At 29.2% G+C, this 21,198-nt stretch overlaps 2 protein-coding genes across 2 annotated transcripts; one reads left to right on the top strand and one right to left on the bottom strand.

Moving 5' to 3' along the window:
- The first annotated feature begins 2,429 nt into the window (after nucleotides 1-2,429).
- On the top strand, nucleotides 2,430-4,499 carry LOC124844011 (transmembrane protein, putative (DUF247)). Its single transcript, XM_047320865.2, has one exon. It carries the CDS (start codon nucleotides 2,943-2,945, stop codon nucleotides 4,296-4,298), a length of 1,356 nt encoding a protein of 451 aa, XP_047176821.1. The 5' UTR covers nucleotides 2,430-2,942; the 3' UTR covers nucleotides 4,299-4,499.
- A 13,217-nt stretch (nucleotides 4,500-17,716) lies between these two features.
- On the bottom strand, nucleotides 17,717-18,928 carry HRD (Integrase-type DNA-binding superfamily protein). Its single transcript, XM_047320876.2, has one exon. The coding sequence runs from the start codon at nucleotides 18,710-18,712 to the stop codon at nucleotides 18,134-18,136; it is 579 nt and encodes a 192-aa protein (XP_047176832.1). The 5' UTR covers nucleotides 18,713-18,928; the 3' UTR covers nucleotides 17,717-18,133.
- Between the last annotated feature and the right edge of the window lie 2,270 nt (nucleotides 18,929-21,198).

Genomic DNA, 21,198 nt, shown 5'->3' with positions numbered 1-21,198 from the left:
AAACAATTATTTATCAAATAAAAAATAAAATTATATTAAATAAAATATTTAAATATACTAAATTATATTAGAATATTAAATTAAATTAAAGAATTATTAAATTTTATATATAAAATAAAATTTTGAAAACCATTCGGATATGGATATCCGATTCATAACTTATCGGTATCCGATTAACAAATTTTTAAAATTTTTTAATAATTATTAAATTTAATTTAATATTTTAATATAATTTAATATATTTAAATATATTAAATATGATTTTAAGTATTATTTTTATTTTCATTTTTATTCTTATTTTAGTTATTATTTTTTAATTTTCTTAATAGGACTATTTTAAAAATATAAATCATATTTTATTAATTATTAAAATATAAAAATATAATAAGTAATATTATAATTTTTATTTAAGTTTAATATTTATTAAATTTTAAATAAAAAGCAAAAGTATTAACATATTTTACAGATTTTAATATATAGATAATTTTTTTAAAATTTTCATTTTTATTTAAAATTTAATAACTATTTAATTTATTTTAATATTCTATTATAATTTAATATATTTGAATATATTAAATCAAATTTATTATTATTATTATTATTTTATTTTTATGTTTTTAATATAACTATTATTATAATATAAATTGTATTTTAATAATTATTAAAATACAAAATTATTTTAAATAATATTTAAATTTTAAATTAAATTAAATTATTATAAAGCTGGTGAATATTGTTTTTAATAAAAATGAAAAAAAATGAAAAAATATTTGTTTAAGTTAAAAATGAAAGTTTTGAAAAAGTTGGAGATGAAGGATGAGATGTGAGAAGGTTAAAAGTGAAATTTTTGGAAGTGCAAGATGGGATCTTGGAAGTGTAAAATGAAACACTCTTTTTCTGGAGGTCTAAAGAATTGATTTTACTTGTTTGGGCCTTAAATCGGCCCTGGTCCACCATCATCCTCCTAACCATTCATTACCTCAATTTTTAATGTTATTTGATGTGTTTGCTTCTCAAACTTTCAATTTCCTGAATCTAAATTGATTATTTCAATTGAGTATCAAATGACAAGTTTTTTAACTATATAAGTACCACTTCTTAATAAAGCATAGGGGTTTTGAAATGTTTTGAAAAATAAAGGATTTTGAAGGAGAAATCATCAATAACAACAACATAAAATATATATATTTTAAAAAAATGTGAATCTTTACTTTTATTTTATATTTGATCTCAAAGTTCATGTTTAATTCCTTCTATCCAGTATGAAATTTGTATTTTACATTCGTGTGAGTGTTGGTTGATACGAAATGTTAACTACGAATGAGACACATGTTTTGGAGTGATAGAGTGATGTGTTTGTACTTCGAACCATTATTAATCTCCGTTATAATCTTGTTAGACAAAAATATTCAAGTGTTTAACATAAGTATTCTGTTTTTCATGAGTAAAGATATCTAACCAAGAAATAGCATAAGAGGATATCGAAATTCTCAAGCTCTCCTTATCTTACCGAAAAAGAAGTTGAAGGAATCACAATACGGTTTTTATTTTTATTTTTAAATAATATGAGTTCATTCGATTAAAGAGTATAATGATATTCCATAAGACAATAGCCCTCAATTGGATACTTTATTTGAATGTGAACAAATATTTTTTTAAACATCATCTTAAATTTTATAAGATGATCAATTAAGATTTCCAATGTCGTATTATTAATATGTGACATAACATTTAAATTACAATAATGTTATTTTTGGTCAACTAATAAAAGTATGAAAGTGTTTCAATATATATTATATTTTTTTTCTAAATATTATGTAGTCTTTGTTTGTACTCAAAATTAGTTACTTAAATTGAAATAAAAAGGTAAATAATTCTTTTTAAAGTTTGAATTAAAACTTTTGGTTATTATAAATTTAGTATTTATATATTATTAATGATGAGTTGTATATTAGGAGAAATATTGGAAGAGCCTACTATTAAGGATGAGATAAAAAAAACATTGAGAAATTTATGTCACCATATCTTGTTTTGGAATCATATCGTCACGAGTCACGAGACTTAATGTTTAATGCAAACTGTTTTTGAATTTAAATTTTTATTTAGGTTTTGTTTAATCGATATAGTTTGCATGTTTCGAAAGAGGGATTCAATCCGTTGAAATTTTTATTTAGGTTTTGTTTAATCAATATAGTTTTTCTTAATGCCATATTAATGGCATATGTGTACACTACCATTAAATTTTTTTTATTAATATTCTAATGGTGTCTAAGTCCAAGCAAATGACACACCCTACTTTTCCAGGAAATATCAATTTCTTGGTACTGCCAAGAAAAATTATCCAATATAATATCTTCTTTACTTGGACAAAACAAATTGAAACTTCAAATATGGCGACAGCTGTGGAAAAAAACAAACTACTGATGAATAAGGTGGCCACATTGAAAGGTACAGTTTTACTAATACAAGACGTTGTCCATTCCATATTTATTTCTTACCATCTAATCTAATGTTCTCGTCAAACATTGATAGTGATCAATAGTCTCCCTTCCCCCTAGTTTCCTCCATTTCTAATTTTGTAAACCTTATAAATCTAATTTAATATATTTTGAAGGCAACTTGTCTGAGTTCTACCAATTCTAATACCATATGTTCTTTTAATTTTTTTTAATAATAAAATTTCTTAATTTAATAAATAATATTTGTATAACATAACGTGTTAGATTTATAATAATAATAAAACCTATAGGTAAGTCATCAGCATATGCTGATGTGACTGAGAGACTTTCTTTAGATACCAAACATTTTTTTGTGGCTGAATGATTTTGTAAGCTTTCGGAAGTTTGTCGAATATGAGTTGTTCTTAAGTCCAACCTAGACAATAACACATTTGAAACACAGCCAATCATTCTGAAAAATCCAAAGGGGAGGGAAGAAAAAGCATGGATATGGAGGAAGAAGCCAATGATCACCACACAATAGACATATGGAAGGTAATAGACAGAGAGAGGTTGGCGTCGATGGAGCTGAAGATTTCGGAGAATCCCAAGTTGCTAAGTAAATCAGCGGGAAAGAGATCGTGCTGCATCTTGAGGGTCCCGCAGAGCCTAATCGAGGTCAACGGAAAAGCCTACCAACCTCGAATCGTGTCCATAGGACCATACCACCGTGCCCAACCTCGTCTCAACATGATCGAGGAACACAAGTGGCGTTACCTCGGTTCCCTTCTCAACAGAACCAAAACCAAAGGTTTTGGCTTAGATGATTTATTCAAAGCCCTTGCCCCTTTAGAATCCGAAGCCAGAGAGTGCTATTCAGAAACCATCCCCCTTGACTCTCACGACTTCATCCAGATGATGATCCTCGACGGCTGTTTCATCGTTGAGCTCTTTCGCAAAGTCGTTGGATTAGTACCCTTTGAACGCGACGATCCTCTTGTTACCATGGCTTGGATATTACCCTTCTTTTACCGAGATTTTCTCAAGCTTGAAAACCAGATCCCGTTCTTCGTTCTGAACCAGTTATTCCAAGTTACAAAACTACCGGGAGAAAAGTCAACGTGGAATCTGTCAACTCTGGCTATGATGTTCTTCAACAACTCGTTACAAAGACCAGACGATGTTTCTGGCTGGGCAAACGTGAATGGAAAACACTTACTCGACCTGGTTCGTTCCAGTTTCATTCCGAACCACGCAGAAACTAGAGAGCCAAGAAAAAGATTCACCACGCCGACCCACGTGATCCACTGCGTCTCTAAGCTTCGTAGTGCCGGGATTAAGATCAGCCCCGGCAAGGAAAGCGAGAGTTTCCTTCACGTGACGTTCAGGCGCGGCGTGATGGAAATGCCATCGCTTACAATGGACGATTTCATGAGTTGCTTTTTACTGAACTGCGTTGCGTTTGAGCAGTGCTATGGTGGATGCTCCAAGCACTTCACAGCCTATGTTACTCTCTTGGACTGTCTCGTGAACACTTACAGAGATGTTGAGTATTTGTGTGAACGGAACGTGGTCGAGAACCACTTTGGGACTGAAGGAGAAGTTGCCAGCTTCATCAACAAAGCGGGAAAAGATGTGGCGGTTGATTTAGATTTGTGTTATTTGTCTCAGCTGTTCAATGATGTTCATAGATATTACAGAAATAGTTGGCATGTTCAGTGGGCTAGCTTCATGTACACTTACTTTGACACGCCATGGTCGTTTATCTCTCTTCTTGCGGCCTCCATATTGCTGCTTCTCACGGTGGCTCAGACCTACTTTGCGGCTTCTCAGTATTTTAAAGACTCCGAAAAACAATGATCCTAAGCTCCAGTCGTTTTGGAAGGAATAGTTTAGGATCTTGTAGCCAAAATCTCTGTTAATTTTTGGTTCACTGAAAGACAAATTTGATAAGATAGAAACATGAGTTTTAAATTCGATTAATTGAATTTACATATAGTTACCTATCGTATTCTTTTAGCTACGTGTTTGAGACTAATGGGTGGAATTATTTATCATGTATGATGGTCTTTTGGTTTGTTTATAAATAATAGAGAAATAATAGAGTCACAAATTTTAATATTTAATTTATTTAATATATAATATAAGGATAAAATAGTTATAAAAATAATTTCTTTTATTTTTAAAAGAGAACATAAAAAAAAAAATAAAGGATTAAATATGTTTTTAGTCCCTAAACTATCAAGCGATTTTGGTTTTCGTCCCTCTTGAAAATGTTTGTTCATTTTAGTCCTCTTAGTTTTAAAACTCTTATGTTTGGTCCTTAAAAAGTAACGGTGTTAAGTTTTTTTTAACGTGACAAACGACGTGCCCACGTGTGATGTCAACTTGGGCCACTTTTTTTTTTCTCTTTTACTCTTCAACCGAGTAGCGTTCGTCCACCGCCTCTGATGATGGAAACAAATCTACATCTTGGACTTCAACAAGGAGGAATTTGGTTGTAGAATTAGAGACTCATGGTAAATGGGGTAAACAATCGAAGTATTCTCACGAGAGCACTTTTGAGAAGTCTCTGATCGAGAAAAATGGAAAAAAAGAAAATGAGCATCAATTTAACTATAGGGACACTTCTCCACCAGAATCGTTGCAGGAAGGCGACCAAACTTTGGCTGCAAAAACAATACCATCATTAGGGATTGATAAGGTGCAAGAGCCTAAGATTGTGATAGATTTTGTGATAGATTTTGATAGCAGTCAATTGAGAAGTGCGATAAAAGAAAGGCATGAGTTTAATTCAATCTCTGGGAATTCTATATTTGACGATTTGAAAAGGGTTCTCCCATGGCTAGTGATGGAGGTTTTGATTCAGATACTGATTTCGATTCAACATCTGATTCTGAAAGTGAGCATGAGAGGGAGGAAAGGAGAAAAAGGAGGGAAAGGAGAGGGAAAAACCCTCTTCTCCCATCATAAGCAGAGGCAACATTTCCCCAAAATCAGAAACCCTAATTTTTTGGGTAGTGGTCTTTAAGATTAAAATTGTGTGTGTTGGTTAAAAACTATGAATGTGAATATTTGTGAGATAGTTCTTTTATTTGTTTGATCTAAATGGTTTGTTTCCTTTTACCTCCATAACAACATCACGATACTTTTCTTTGCAAAAGAAGGGGAAGGTTGCATCCTAACCCTAATGAAGGAAAATGTTCTTCCACCCGTGATTGTAAATTTCCAGCAAAGTCTTGGCCACAGGTTTAAACAACCAGCTGGAACTGGTATTGATTTTTCGATATTTGAAGAGTCTGAGTTATTGAATGTGGGGGACGACGATATCTATCTTATTGCAATTAAAGCATATGCATCCACTGGTGACCCCGATGAATCAAAATCAAATGAAACTCCATCATATGGTAACACAAACTCTCAGATAATTCGAGCAGTGTTTGAGAAGGAGAAAGGAGAGTTTCAGGTGACCGACACTTGCCAACTTCAAACAGAGCACGAAGCTCCAAGAAAACAACGTTGGCCTTAACAGAAAGCTCTTGGTTGAGGAGAGCAATGTCAGCGGTGATGATGGTGTTGTCTGGCCGGATGGATTTCTTCTACTAACAAGAAGCTGCTTCAGGCAACAACAATGAAGGTCGATGTGGTGATGGTTGTCGAAGGTGGTGGACGCTGCTCCGTTGAAGAGTAAAAGAGAAAAAAAAATGTGGCATCACACGTGGACACGCTTGCCATTTGCCACATAAAAAAGAACTTAACACTGTTACTTTTTAAGGACTAAACATAAGAGTTTCAAATCTAGGAGGACTAAAATGAACAAATCTTTTGAAGAGGGACGAAAAACAAAATCGCTTGATAGTTTAGAGACTAAAAACATATTTAACCCAAAAATAAAAGATAAATAAATTTATAAATTTTTTGTGTGTCAAAATATTATTGTTTCAAGAATGGTTATTATGTATTCTTTAGTTTTGAATATGTTAATTCAGATTAAGTAAATTAAGAAATATGTTTATTTTGATTACGTCTATTTTGTTTTAGTTTACCCCATTAGGGTGTATGGTTCTTATGGATTATATTTTTTTGGAATATGCTTATTTTAAAAAAAGAAACATGGGATATAGATCTAGATTTTATATTATGAGAATACGGCTATTACAAATTACATAATAGGAATATGATTGTTTTAGATTTTAAAATATAATTATTTTGAATTACATAAGTCGAAAATATTCACAATAAAAAATTATACATTTTAATGACCAAAATTATATTGTAACAAAAATCCTAATTGCAAAGCAATTAGTAACAAAATTTTAATTTTCTCGTTAAATATATAGTACTAAAATTTCTATCTCTATTTCATCATTTAATAATTTGGTCACTCCTGACCAATTTTGCAACTAAAAAGTGTTACTTATTTCAATTGTTAATTCAGCAGTAGAAATTAAAAATCTAACAATAATTATTTTAGAGACAGTCGGTGAATTCATTGTTTAAAATTAAATACTTTTTTATCACTAATTCGATTTCAAAATTTCATATTTATTTGCATATTTTAGCGATCAAAAAATCTGTTGTATTTACAATATTTTTTACCTGCTTACGAATAATATTTTAATTAGCTTTGAACGCGAAAAAGTTAATCATACTACATAATAATAAACTACATTACTTAATCTAGTAAAGAGTAATGCAAACATTAAAAGTATTAAATAATATGATCCAAAGGACCAAAATGAAAATAAAATTTAACAAATGTAGAACATTCAAAGTTACTTTAACTAAACATGAAACTAAGAATCTTGTGATCTATCATTACTTATATTGTATAATATATCATCTTCGTATAAGTAAGTTTGATCTAGTCATCTTTCTAATGTATTGGCGCTCACTTTCTCGCTCATAATTTTTCATCAATGTTTATACCAAAGTAGTAAGTCTACTAATTTGTAAATTTAATTAAGTGAGAAAAGGAAATTAATTGACTAATGATTTGAAACCTTTTACGTTACTTGATTAGAAAATTCAACATGTCCCAACTTCAACTTTCTCGGGTAAATCTTTTTTACAGGCCACAGATTTAAGGGCCCAAAGAATGTGGACTTTTCAAAGATGAGCTTAAACCTATCATCAGGCATTTCTTCCCCGTTTCATTCGTTTTGTTTCTTTCTTAATAAATTGTTCTTTTCTAGTTATATTTATTTGTAAATGTTTAGTATAGTCTAAATGGAAGTACAAAACTTCATTGGATTTTAAAATAGGATTAACAACCTTTAATCAAATTTCGAAATTTAGAAAAATCCTTATTCAAGTCAAAATTTTGACCCATGAAGTGGAGGAAGAAACCTTGGATGTGCACGTAGAAGCCCCTATCATCGTGTGTTTAGAATTTAGCTGTCCAATAAAAAATGTTTCCACTGACGTTCATATATGGAAAATCATCCACACGTGAAACCTTCCATGGATGATGTTGTGTTTCTTTTTAGACTATTTCAAAAGGTTCATCTCTCATTTTATTTTTAATTTAAAGAATTCATTATAAATATGTTTGAAACTTTCAAGTAATAAATTAAATTTGAATTCATCTCTGCACAAAATGTTCATTCGTGGAAGGTTTCGTGGCTCTCGCAGGTAGTTTACAGTCATAAGTCTTATTTTGCCCAAAGGACAAGGAATCAATGCAAGACACGGTCTTCCTTTGACCATAACCTTAACCTTAACATTTGAATTGTGAAGTCGTTGGTCAAGAAATCAACTCCGAGAATCTATCCAGAATTCTCGTATATAAATAGTAGACATTTTGTCTTGCCTCATCATTTATATTTTATCACTCACAACAAACAGAACCACCCAAATTAACAGGTTTCCCTTTGCATCCATCATTTCAATGCCCATGACTGCTTCAAGTGAAAAGTTTGTGTTAAATCAATTTCCTCAACCGGCAAGACCCATGAACAGTTACGACACAAGCTTAGGACTATCATCCACGATTTATCCACCACAACAACAGCCGATTTATGAGAATTATGGCCGTGCCGTGGCAGTGCCACCAAGCATTAAAGATAAAGAGGGAGAAAGGAAAGTAGCCCTTGTATCTAAGCTTGTGAATCGCGTTTTCGATGAGTTCGAAAAAGTCGAAGAAATATTGAGTAAAGAAAGAAAGAGACATGTTGAAGAAACCCAAAACACCACTTCCCGTGGTCTTCAGCAACCGGTTCAAGAGAAGCTTGAACGCTTCAAGGTTCGATATGTCTCTACCCAAGAGGTTATTAAAGATGACGACAAGAAATAGTGAGACTTTCTTCAACTGATTCCATACTCTTGGAACGCAATTTCCAGATGATTGATATAATTTTCCGTTATCAATCATATTGATTAGGTTAATTAAACCCTGTATAATTAAGAATATTCCTTAATTCTTTTCAGACTCGTTTATTACTGCGAATGTTAACGTTGGTGACTGATGAAATACTGCGTTTTAGGATTACTGTACCCAATTTTTGTTTTAGTTAATTTTAATCTTCTTTTGCAGTTAAAGTGTGTTGGCCTAAAGTATTGTTAGCGGAGTGGGATGAGTAACAAATGATGATATTTTAACAATTAAAAATTAACAACTTTTTAATAATAACTACATGTCAAAATGTTAATAAAATTTTCTTTTAACATCTTTTCATAATTTTTAGCTTTTTATCAATGCATTTAAAATATTCAAAAAATATATATTTAAAATGGATCAATAAATTTTTGATATTTAATTATTATTAAAAAGTTGTTAATTTTTAGTTGTTAAAATATCATCATCCTAATAAAAATTACGAAAAAAATTGGTTTAACTTCTTTTAATATATAGTCAAAATTATGAAAAAGATTAATCTTTCTTGATAAATATATATAAGTTTATAGTAAAAAGTATAAGATTAATTTTTCTTAATAAATATATATAAGTTTTTTTATTTATAATAAAAAAAATATAGATTAAATTTAAAACAGAGATAAAAATTAATAAGAAACTGATTATAAATAAAAGAAAAAAAATAAAGATAATATATATGTCAGAGTTAATAAGATTACAGTTATTAAGATCAAAGTTTAATGTACATTCTACCTAGATTATTGGCATTGGGGTCTAGATAGAGTTGATTAATTGATTTATGTGCAATCAGTGGAGCACTGAGCAAATCTTTGTTTAGAAATGACTGGGAGATTTTACTATTATAGAGGGAGACAATTATAATTATGTGAATTTTGAAAACATGATCTATTGGCTACGTACTGCAATTAAAAATTCATGGATGACAGTTATTGGGGAGCAGTGAAAGTCAGATAGAAAAAGATGTGACGCCAATTATTCAGGCTACCGTTAAAAATCCACGATCTACCGTGTTAATGGCAAAACCAATATTAACCACTACTTCTTACCACTTTAATTTAGTATATATATACAGATTCCATTAATAAGATAAGAATTGTTTTTGGTGTTCTATTCAGATTCCAATATTTTATGAATTTGAGAAAAAAAAAACAAAAATAAGTTTTACTACTGTACAATTTAAAAAAAGAAAAAAAAAACAAATTAACATATGCAATATTAAAAACAAATTTTTATTTTTATCTTAAAAAATATATATTTTAATTAACAAGTCACAATAATATATATATATATATATATATATATATATATATATATATATATATATATATATATATATATATATATATATATATATATATATATATATATATCATAGATTTTAAGATTTAAAAAGTATTGAATAATTTTGATTATCAAAACTAAAGAAAAAATTCTCAAACCCTTACTGATCTCTCTCATCTCTTAACTCCTTTCTCTTTCATCTCTCACTCTAATATTTTTTCCGTCATCTTACTGTAACCTCAACTAAATAATATTATTATATACTGACAAAAAAATTGTTAGAGTGAGAGATAATTTATTACCCCAACCCACGCGAGTTAGGACCAAACCATATAAGGAGAGCAAAATTGACCGGGTGTACTAGTAAGGATGACTCTTTTCTTCACTAGTAACATTATAGTAGTAGATAAGAAATAATTTAAAATATAATTTTTTATTTCATTTTTTTTTTACTTTTTTAAAAAACCAAATCGTAATATAAAATTTGCTTTGAGTGCATAATAATAATCAATTTAAAATCAATTACCTGATTTTCAGCTATCAGATATAGAATAACACCTATAATTGTTTATTCAATAAAGTTTAAAAACATAATTGATATCAAATTTGCTTAAAAAGTTAAGATTAACCAGCTAATTTTGTTATAAATTTTATATAACATGTGATTGCATAGAAATTAATATTTATACTTTTAAAAGGATTTACCATGATTAATATTTAAAACACTTTTTTAATGATTTCGATTAGCCTCTCGAATATTTTATCATAATAAATATGTTTTTATATATTTGATAAATATGACTTTTTTTTATTCCTTAAAAATTAGTTATTTTTATTAAAAATTAGAATTTAAATTTAATTTAATATTACTAAATCGATTTATAACATGAGGTATAAACTCATTTATATATTATAAATTATTTTTATTTTTAGTTAATGTTTGTAAATTTCATATCTAATTTAATTTTACAAAAACCAGTTATTAAATATGTGTATTCATTTATATATAATGTAAATTGACCTAATGCAATAAAATCAATTTTTATAAGACAAAATTTATAGTATCTTATATATTCTAAATTAGTTTTATTTGAGGTAAAAAAAATTTCTTAATTTATATATATAATAGTAATATAATGGTATAATCATTATTTAAATAAGGAATTGTTTCGGTTTGTGGGATCGAGATTAATAGCTCTCCAAACTTTGTTTATCTAATTTTTTGCATAGGTCAATGTTTATCCTTCACTCTGTTTGATCGTATTGGGAGGTTATTTGTAGAAAATACTCTGGTGTCAAAGTCAGCAAAAATTCAAGAATCTATCAATAAATGTGTATTAAATGTAACTAACCTAGTGCAATACCTATATTTATATATTTTGAGATGGGTTTCGAACTAGTAATCCAACTGACAATGATCGTGTTTTAGTTTAAATTAATCATTCTTAATCTTAATTTTTACTTAAGATTGACTACTCCATTTATGCTACTCGACCAATCAATTTGCTAAGACTGATGAGACCATATAGTTCTTAGCTGACTAGATATCATCCAGTTCAGGAATGGTTAGATACTAATAATTTTTCCAAAAAGAAAGTTCAACTAGACTTGCTGAACCCGTCCTCTTGCATGTTGAAAATTCTTCCAAGTCTTAACCGAGTTGTAACCTAAACTAAGAGAAAGTCCAATTTCTATCTTTCCAGTGTTTGATCAGTTCTTTACCTTTTGCTTCCATTGGTTACCATATTCATCCTTAATTACCCACTACATAAGAAATCGTTACACTTATATATAAAGCTTGGCATCCCACACACCAACCCTTAAACCACTTTCATCTGCATAATTTTCATATCTTTAATCCATTACTACTCGTTGACAAGTTTTTCTACAACACTGGTTTCAAATTTTCAATCTCAGAACATGCAAACATTTCAAAGCGAAGGCACAGCCACTGAATCACACCTGGCACACCCTGGTGAACCTGCAGAATCAACTTCAATCAATTGCAACTTCATCTCCAACATTCCCAACTTGCCTGAACAGAAAAAGGGTAGCCATCATAATTCTTCTCAATGCACACCGAATGCAACCAGAAAGAAACTCGTCTTTCGGACTAAAAGGGCTTATTCAACCAGAACCCGTGGTCGATCTGGTTTCATACACTCACTGTCTCGGAAACTTGGTAGATTCAAGATCCGAACAGTAACTGTGCAAGAAATTACCACCGAGCAAACCAATCCAAAATAGTGATTTCTGATAAGCATATCCAAAATATAGTAAATTGCTGTAAACCAGAAAGGATTGTACTAATAGTGAAGATCTAATAAGATCATACTAATGATGTCATTTAAATTAAATATATTTTACAATATATATATATATATATATATATATATATATATATATATATATATATATATATATATATATATATATATATATATATAATAAGATCATACACATAAATGACTGTTTTAAATTTTGTGGGCCCAGTAACTATTTTAAGTTTTATTTCATTATCCAATAAAAGGGATGTAGTATTTATTTTTTATTTGTTATGAAGAGAGGGATATTAGCTAAAGATTATATATAATGAAGCATTTATGGAGGTCTTTATAAATGGGCCCACTGGGCTTAACTCTTTGAAGGGAGAGAAGACAAGGTGTGCCAGTGGCACAGTGACAACAACAATGCAATTTGTAACTGTGGATTGGATTTGGACAAAATTCTTTGTACCAAATATTTTATCACTAATTAGTGGTTTTCGATAAGACAGTTGTAATTGTCTCTACAAGAAAAAAAATTATGTAACACTCAATTAAACAACTATCTACAAATTTTAAATTCTAAGTTCTAGTTTGTCGAAAGAAAATCATTTTTTTCTCTTTAGTTGAGTACTTCTATGTATATATATAAACATAAGTGTAAGTTGTAGTTATGTAAATCTTTATCCGGAGTGGTGGCTTAAGGATTTAAATTATTAATATCATCAGTACAAATTGTTTAAAACTATATTTTACTCTTATAGTAATCTTAACAGTTTAATTTTAATCTATTTTAAATTCTATCCATTTTTTGTTCTTTTAATTTGAAAGTATTCTATATTTTTTTTCACACTTACGTTTCAATAGTGTTTTATAAGCGCCATTGGATAGCACTTTTGGACTAAAAGTGACCTATTTTAAATTTATGGGGATGAAAAAAATCAGAGAGACTAAAATTTAAATTAACAAAAAATCTAAAAGGGTAAAAAATTATTTATAAACTAATTTAATTAAGAGTATAAAATAAACGTCTTTGATAATGTAAACAGTAGATCTTTAAGAAAATTAATGATTTTCTTATCTAAAATTAAACCCTTCAAAATTAAATTTGGATAACAACATGAAAAATAAAAACTAAAAAATTTGAAATAATTATTAAACATGTGATTCTATAAAAAAACATGAATAGATCACGATTAAGTTATACATCAATATCAAGCTTATTAAATTTAGATTAATTCGATTAAGTATTTAAATATAACTTTAATCTTAATTTTTTTAATTAGTTTAATTATAAATAAAAGGTTAAGTTAATTAAATATTTAATCATTCAAACTTAAATGATTGAAAAATAATTTAAGCAGTCCTTTTGTAGGTCGCAACTTTGTGAGTGTTCTGAAATTTAAAAAAAAAAAAGTTGTGTTGGAGGAGCACTTAAAGAGGGTGATGTAGTGTTATTTTAGACATGAAAGGAAAAAGATCACACATAATCATAACTACAGTCAATAATGGTGATAATTAACATTTACGTTGTGCTTTAACCATTGCTTATTACCTAATCATCACACCTTGACTGCCACCATTAACGTGTACAATTTCTTTTCCACGTGCACCACTAATTATAATTCAGAAAATTTAGTAAACAATATATCATATGAAAAGTATTAATATTTTTAATTTAATTTACTACAAATATTAACTAAAGGATAAGATTTATATATATATATATATATATATATATATATATATATATATATATATATAAAGAATATGATAGGTTAGTCGATTGTTCTCTATTTTTAATGTTCTTCTTGTTCTCTTGAAAATAGTTATTCTATCATAATTCACTATCCATAAGTCGTCCATAGATGAGGATAATAATTTTTGTTTTCATGCCAACAGTAGGAAATTAGTTTTCTTATATAAAATGTTCTTTCTTTACTAGTTTAATTATTTTCATAACTTTTATTAATGTTATCATTAAAAGAATTGCGTTAAGAAAAGAGAGAAAATGAGTTTATTTTGTTATTATCTTGTATTTTTTACATAATAATCATCCAAATACATGATAATATTAATTTTAAAAAGAATTATTTCTTACATAACTTTTTTTACTTAAAAATACACGGTAAAAAATATATTACACAACAATCAATTTTAAATATTAAAAATTATTTACTATATTTAATAAATTAGATATTATTTTATAAATTAAAAATTACTATTCTTTAAAATAATTTTGTATTATGAATAAAAAATTATAATTGTTTGTAATTTAAAGTTTAAAATAGTCTCTAACATTAACAACATTATGATTCTAAATTAATCTTTAATTATAATTTTAATGAGACAGATTTAGACACTAATATTTTAGTAGTCAAAATTTTGATAACTAAAATCTTGATGACAAGTGTTAGAGATAGTGTAAACCTAAAATCACATATATATTAATTATAATTTTCCAATTCATAACTAATACATCGAGGCGTGTTATATTACAAATATATCATTGTGTTCTAATATGTTTACTAATTCTAGTTATAATGTGAAAAATTAATCTTAAAAGTAATAATATGTATATATATATATATATATATATATATATATCACTTTATAAACACATTGCGTTTTAATTTATTGTTCACATCATCTTGTTATTACTTTCACGCAATTTCAATTAACGAAAAAGTAAGATATATATACTTTTAAAGCTTATATAATAAAAATTCATAAAAAAATATAAAGTAATATAGTAGTAAAATATTAAAAAAAGAGGAGAATAAAGGGTACTTCAACCCTTTTATGAAAAAAGAGAACAAGAAAATAAACTAAACTAGTGAACAGAAGATAAAAAAAAAACTAAAGGTGAAATGTGTGCAACTTCAAATTGCATAAGAGAGAGGATTAAGTTTATAAAAGAAATATATAGCAAACACACCAACCTAGAGAACATAAATTACATTTCAAATATAATCCTTTGTCTCAAGTAACTGGTTTGGTATCCTATAAGGAAAGATAAACAATATGAACTTTACCTATTTATAAATAATCCTCTTAAACTTCTTAAAAGTTTTTCTTACTAGTTAGAAAAATAATTTGACACCAATTATTTTTACATTTTCACTTCGCTTTTTCTATTGAGACGTATTCAAACCAAAAGAAATTTTTAAGTTTTGGTTATTAATAGGAGCATATTCTTCATAAATAGGTTTTGATTCTTATATGTAATATAAAAAAAAATTAAAGTTATTTAAATACAAAAATCTTGACAAATTATTTAATAATTTGAAATAGTATGTGAATACAACGAGCAAGAGAAGAAAAGCGAGTGTAGCGACAACGAATTCACATACCGGAGTTGTAGATAAATTCTTAGGAAAAGACTTTGATCACAACCAACTTAAACAATGACAAAGGGTGGTGAAGAACCTGGACACAAAATACTTGTATTAAGAAACAGGAAAATGTTCTTTTAACAACTTTCTTTGACAACTTTTTTACAATCGCCTGTGATAGCTTGTGATTGGTTTGTTTCAAATATACAGACCAATAAAATAATAACATGTAATCTATTGTCAAAAAGTTGTTAAAAAAAATTATTAACATATCATGATCGTAAAAAACGAGCCTTACAAACACAAAAAAAAAGTATAAGATGAGATCACAATGACATTCGTGTTTTCAATTATAATAAAAAACCAAAGAGATCACAATAACATTAAAACAAATGCCTTTATTAGGATCTAAATATTTAAAAAATTAATCCTAACCGAGGAATATGTTTTAGCTCTCTATAAAATTGAAACCTATAATCTAATAGATATAAAATTAAAAAATAATATTAAAATTTTTAAAATTTTGGAATAACTTTAAATTTTGGTTATTTTAAAATGGAAAACTATAATTGTACAATTTTTTTTTTAAAGAAAATGTTATTATATTTTAAAAGACTTCATTTCTAAAACTAAGTTTTTCTTGAAACTAACGTATTAGTTGATTTCGAAAGTGGTTTTTACACTAATATGCCCAATGTAGAGTTTTAACCACCACATACACTAACTTTTTTATTCTCTAGGCAAGTTTGTCCTTCAATAAATTTTCCATATGTTTTTCTTTATGCATATTAAATGATGGTTTTCAGTCTCTATGAATTATGTCAAAATTAAAATGAAAATAAACAGTTACAAGTATATTAGTCATGCCTCCTTAAGAATATCCCAATTATATACTAGTTTCTCTGAATAACCAAAGTCGAAGCCATAATAACCCCTTCAAAGTAACGAAAATGGAGGGGATGTAAAAATCGGATGTGATTTTGCTGCACTTACCTGTGTTTGAAGAATCCTAGGGTATAGTTACAAACTTTGGCGTAAGAAATATTTAATATACACTCTTTTTGTACTTTTTTTTCTCTCTCTTTTTATTTCCTCTCATTTCTCACATGGTATCTTTATCATTACTCTTTTGCAAGAACTGCTGCGTGTTTCTTTCATACTACTTGAATTTGGTGCGCTTCAAAGACATGCACAAACATACATTCAAACATTTTAATATATACACGTATGGAATTACACGCATGCATGATTTAGAACCAATACCTATCAAGGTAAGGTAAGGTGTCAATGTCACAAAAATATGCTCAATGGTATGTGTTTTTTACGTTCAATAAAACTATGGAATAGAATTATATATTATTCTTTTACATATATAATTTTAATCTATACCTTTTTATACCATTCATTTTATTTGACACCTGTCTTTGTCTGCTTTTGGTGCCTTTATTGCAATTTCGTATCTACATAAAAATTTTTCTTTCTCCTTTAAAAACACCAATTTCTTGAGAATGAAACGTCAACAAAAGGGTAATTAAGGTGGACCACAATTAGATGCTTGAGTTTGAAACAGCCTCCAAGAAGCTAAATCTAGCCTACATTATTCTTGTAACCTCAATAAAATAGTAGGCTGAAACATGATTATGATACCAGCACTCATTAATTGCCTGAAGTAATAATCAATTCTAAATGATTAAGCCTTCCTACCACTTGCTCCCTTTTCTTTACCAAACTAGCTACGATATCTGGTTTTTCATTTTTTCTGTTCATTCCTATTTTGATCAAATTCCCACGGAGAGAATGAAGGTAGGGAAACACCAAAACCTCACAATGCATTAATATTCGAATTTCTTCTCTTTCAACCTCAGTCATTCTAATTGCTCCCTAGGATGTCTTCAAACGAAGTTTCTTACTAGTAGCAACCTACGACTAGGTTTTAAGAAATTGATTAGAATTAGTTCTATTTGAAGTGAGGGAGACATTTGATTATGGTTTGCAAGAAACATGAAATAAAATGGCCGGTGCCATATATTAGTGTCTCCAACTTAAAGCAAATTTGTTAAATCTAACAGAAAGAACACCTGCAAATACACCAACTGAGAATTAAGATAACATATCAATATCAAAAGAAGAAAAAAAATAAATTATTTAATTAACATGTTACATAAACATTACATATACTTAGATTCGAGGTGAAACAGCAGCAAACCTCAGTATAACTAGAAGGTGGTACTGTACAGAAGGAAAAGAAAAGAAAAACGAAATGGAAAGAGACTAAGAAAGATACACTTTCCACACACTACCTTTCCTGGCGTCTAAGCAAAGACTGGATAGAACTTCTCCCATAATTCATTATTATATCTTACTTACCTTTTTCCTTATTAAGATTTTTGCATTATTAGTATAAAAGGTTATTAATACCATCTGATGGATAGTAACTAACTAGTAAGGGAAGCCCCAGAGATTAGGATTTTCATCCATGTAGTCATAATCTGTAGCAGAAAAATTGTCAAAACGAGGAGGGCTGAGTAGCATTCCTTCAGCCATGTTGACCAGAATATTCGGCATGTCAAAGATCAAGTCATCATCCACGAAGTGGTTTAAGTTTCCCCCTGGAAACTCTTGTGCCATCGAAACCGAAACATTCCCTCCTCGGCTTCCTTCACTCAGTGCATCATTAGCTGCTCCGACGGCGGCTGCAGCACTGGCAGCAGCCATCTGAATGTCACGAGCAGCGGATGAAGCAGGAACGGGAAGAGAAGAGGCGGAATCAGGGAAGTTGAGTTCGGCATCCTTCCCCTTAAGAGCAAGCGCTGCCACGTCATAGGCAATAGCCGCCATTTCAGGGGTGGCAAATGTCCCTAACCAAATCCTGTTAGGTTTTCTGGGCTCACGGATTTCAGAAACCCATTTTCCACTGCTCCTACGCCTCACTCCGCGGTACACAGGGTGGCGCCCTGTGTTACCGTTAGAGGCTCCGGTGCTTGATGCAGCACATGTGGTACCGTTGCTGGAACGCATGGTGGTGATGTGAAGGCTAAGGGATATCTGAGGTGAAGGTGGAAGAACTTGGATGATGGCAGTTGGCAGTTGAGGGGAGCCATTTATTGGGGTTAGAATTGCGATGGCTGGAGAAGGAGTTCTGAGATGGGAGTGCAAACCAGTTGTTGATGAACTACGGTGTGTGAAGGATTAGGGTGTAAGCCAGCTTGGTGATGTTGGATAACTGGGTTGGAGTTGGAGAGCGTTTTAGCAAAATTATAAAATAAAAATCAAAAAATCAAGGTATTAGCTGCTTGCAGCTCCCCTTAAAACCACGTCAAAATTATCAACAGTGATAATGCACTTTGTCTGTCAATCGATATATATGCACATCACTAACCACCATTCTTCGTTTTTTTCAACAGGGATTTTGATATGTTGGAGAGAACGTAAAATTCCATCTTATTACTATTATCTATAACGCAATATAAGAGTGCTGACATGGATTTTTCAGTGGCTAAATTTTATCAGCCGAGGTTATGGTTTTCTTAGTTACCCTTCGTTTATTTTGTCCCACCAATTAGGTAGGGTTTCTCCTCCTGCTGCTGCATTGCTATGAGAATTTGGAAGGCTTTACGAACTATTTCTTCCTCAGCACATGTTTTCCGAACATGTTTTACCATTTTACTATGCTATATGTATGCTGCCATTTGTAGGTTATTAAAAAGGTTCCAGACGCATGAAAGAGCTATCAGACTGGATCATATAGACTCGTGAAATCACTTATCTCTTCTTTTAGGGATACATCTAAAGGAAGTAGCTGATATATAAAAAATATTAATACACTTATCTCTTTCCTATCAGAAAGTTGAAACTTTCAGTCAAGAAGGAGAAATGAAAATACTCTCCACTTTATTAATTCACAGCGTTAGAAATCCAACAAGGCTTTTATTATCACAATTGTTTTTTTCGTTATAAGTCAGGTTGAAGCCCGTAACATATTATTCTCACACATAATATTTAGCAAAGTTTCATAGCAAATGATAAAATTGTCAGATTTCATCAAAAGTAGCTTAATAAAATATCATTTAATTGATATTGCAAATGAATATTCTTAAGCTTCTGCCTATATATGTAGTTTGGTCAATTGATGAGCTGCTTAAAAAAAATAATTAAGCTCTTGTCTATTTTTCCTGTTTAATCACTAGTTTTGACAACTATCATCTTTCATTATATTCATTCAACGCTGAAAGTTGAAGATTCAAACAGAAGTTAACTTGAGACATAGCAACTACCAATGAATTGATTGAGAATATATATATATAATTTGAAAATTTAAGTATAAGATTAAGTCTTATATTGTGTAAAGATGATAAAATATTGAACACCATATAAAAAATAAAATTCATAATTTATTATTTTAAGATTTTGGGTTTAAAATGTTGTCAATTCTTTGTAAGACTCATATTTAATTAAGGTTGAATGATTGTCTTGATAATTAATTTAGATGGAATATAGTACAAATTCACAATATCTATATGTTCTATTTTGGGGTTTATAAAATAAAAATACAAAACTAATGGTTTTGAATAAAAACATTTGGATATATTTCTTAAACACTCATTAATGGAGCAAAGAGAACATCCAAAAGCATTTTATTATATCCTTACCTCTTCAAATCTTATTGAAATTATTTGCTCAACTAGAATCTTTATATATTATACTCATTTAAGTTGGTAATTAAGATAAATTAATCACTTTGGCACGATGAAAGACTCAGTAATAATGAAAGATGAGTTAAATTTATGTAAAGAATAGAAATTATCTCAATCTAAAAACTTTAAAATAATATGATTGAAGTAATTTTTTTATCTCTACTTACATTCGTATTTGAATTTTCTAACACTCATTGTATATTATGCTTGTATGGGTGAATGAGAGGCTTGCATGGGCGAATGAGAGACTGCGGAGCCAGATCAAGGTGGATGGATGATCCCAAATCCTATATAACATAAATCAAGTTTACTAGTAAGTGTTATTTATTAGAAATTGAACTATGATTACGACTCTCTTAATCATAAGTTTATATCGAAATCTATAAAAAGATAAATGACTATATTTATTATGAACATTTTACTGTGCCGTCAATCGGTTAAATTACTAATTTGAGCGTCAGAGTTGTGAAACGTCAAAATGTCTTTCACAAGTATTCCTCTGTATAGTTTGAAGTACAAACATAAAGAACATGGAAGAATCAAACTATGTATATATTCAAGATAACACAAGGTGACTAGGAGAAAAAAATGTAAAAGAGTGTTTAATAATAATTCTCGACTCCCTGATTAAAACACTCTTATTTAAATTTGAACAAGATCACGTGATAATGAGTTTCAGAACTGAAAGCATATAGTATCTAGTTACGCTATGTTTAGAACAACTTTCCCCACATCAATTCTACCAACTGTACTCTCTACCTTCCATCCGAGAGATTAAGAGAGGAGTGTCCCTTTCTGTACTCCACAATG

Source organism: Vigna umbellata, chromosome 5 (genome assembly GCF_029865625.1).
Source record: "Vigna umbellata cultivar VRB3 chromosome 5, Vumbellata_1.0, whole genome shotgun sequence".
Classification (NCBI taxonomy): Eukaryota; Viridiplantae; Streptophyta; class Magnoliopsida; order Fabales; family Fabaceae; genus Vigna; species Vigna umbellata.
This window is presented reverse-complemented; position numbering and strand designations above follow the sequence as displayed.

Excerpts from the sequence above, each read along its gene's own strand:
- LOC124844011 (XM_047320865.2), top strand. The coding sequence starts at position 2,943 with ATGGATATGGAGGAAGAAGCCAATGATCACCACACAATAGACATATGG.
- HRD (XM_047320876.2), bottom strand. The coding sequence starts at position 18,712 with ATGCGTTCCAGCAACGGTACCACATGTGCTGCATCAAGCACCGGAGCC.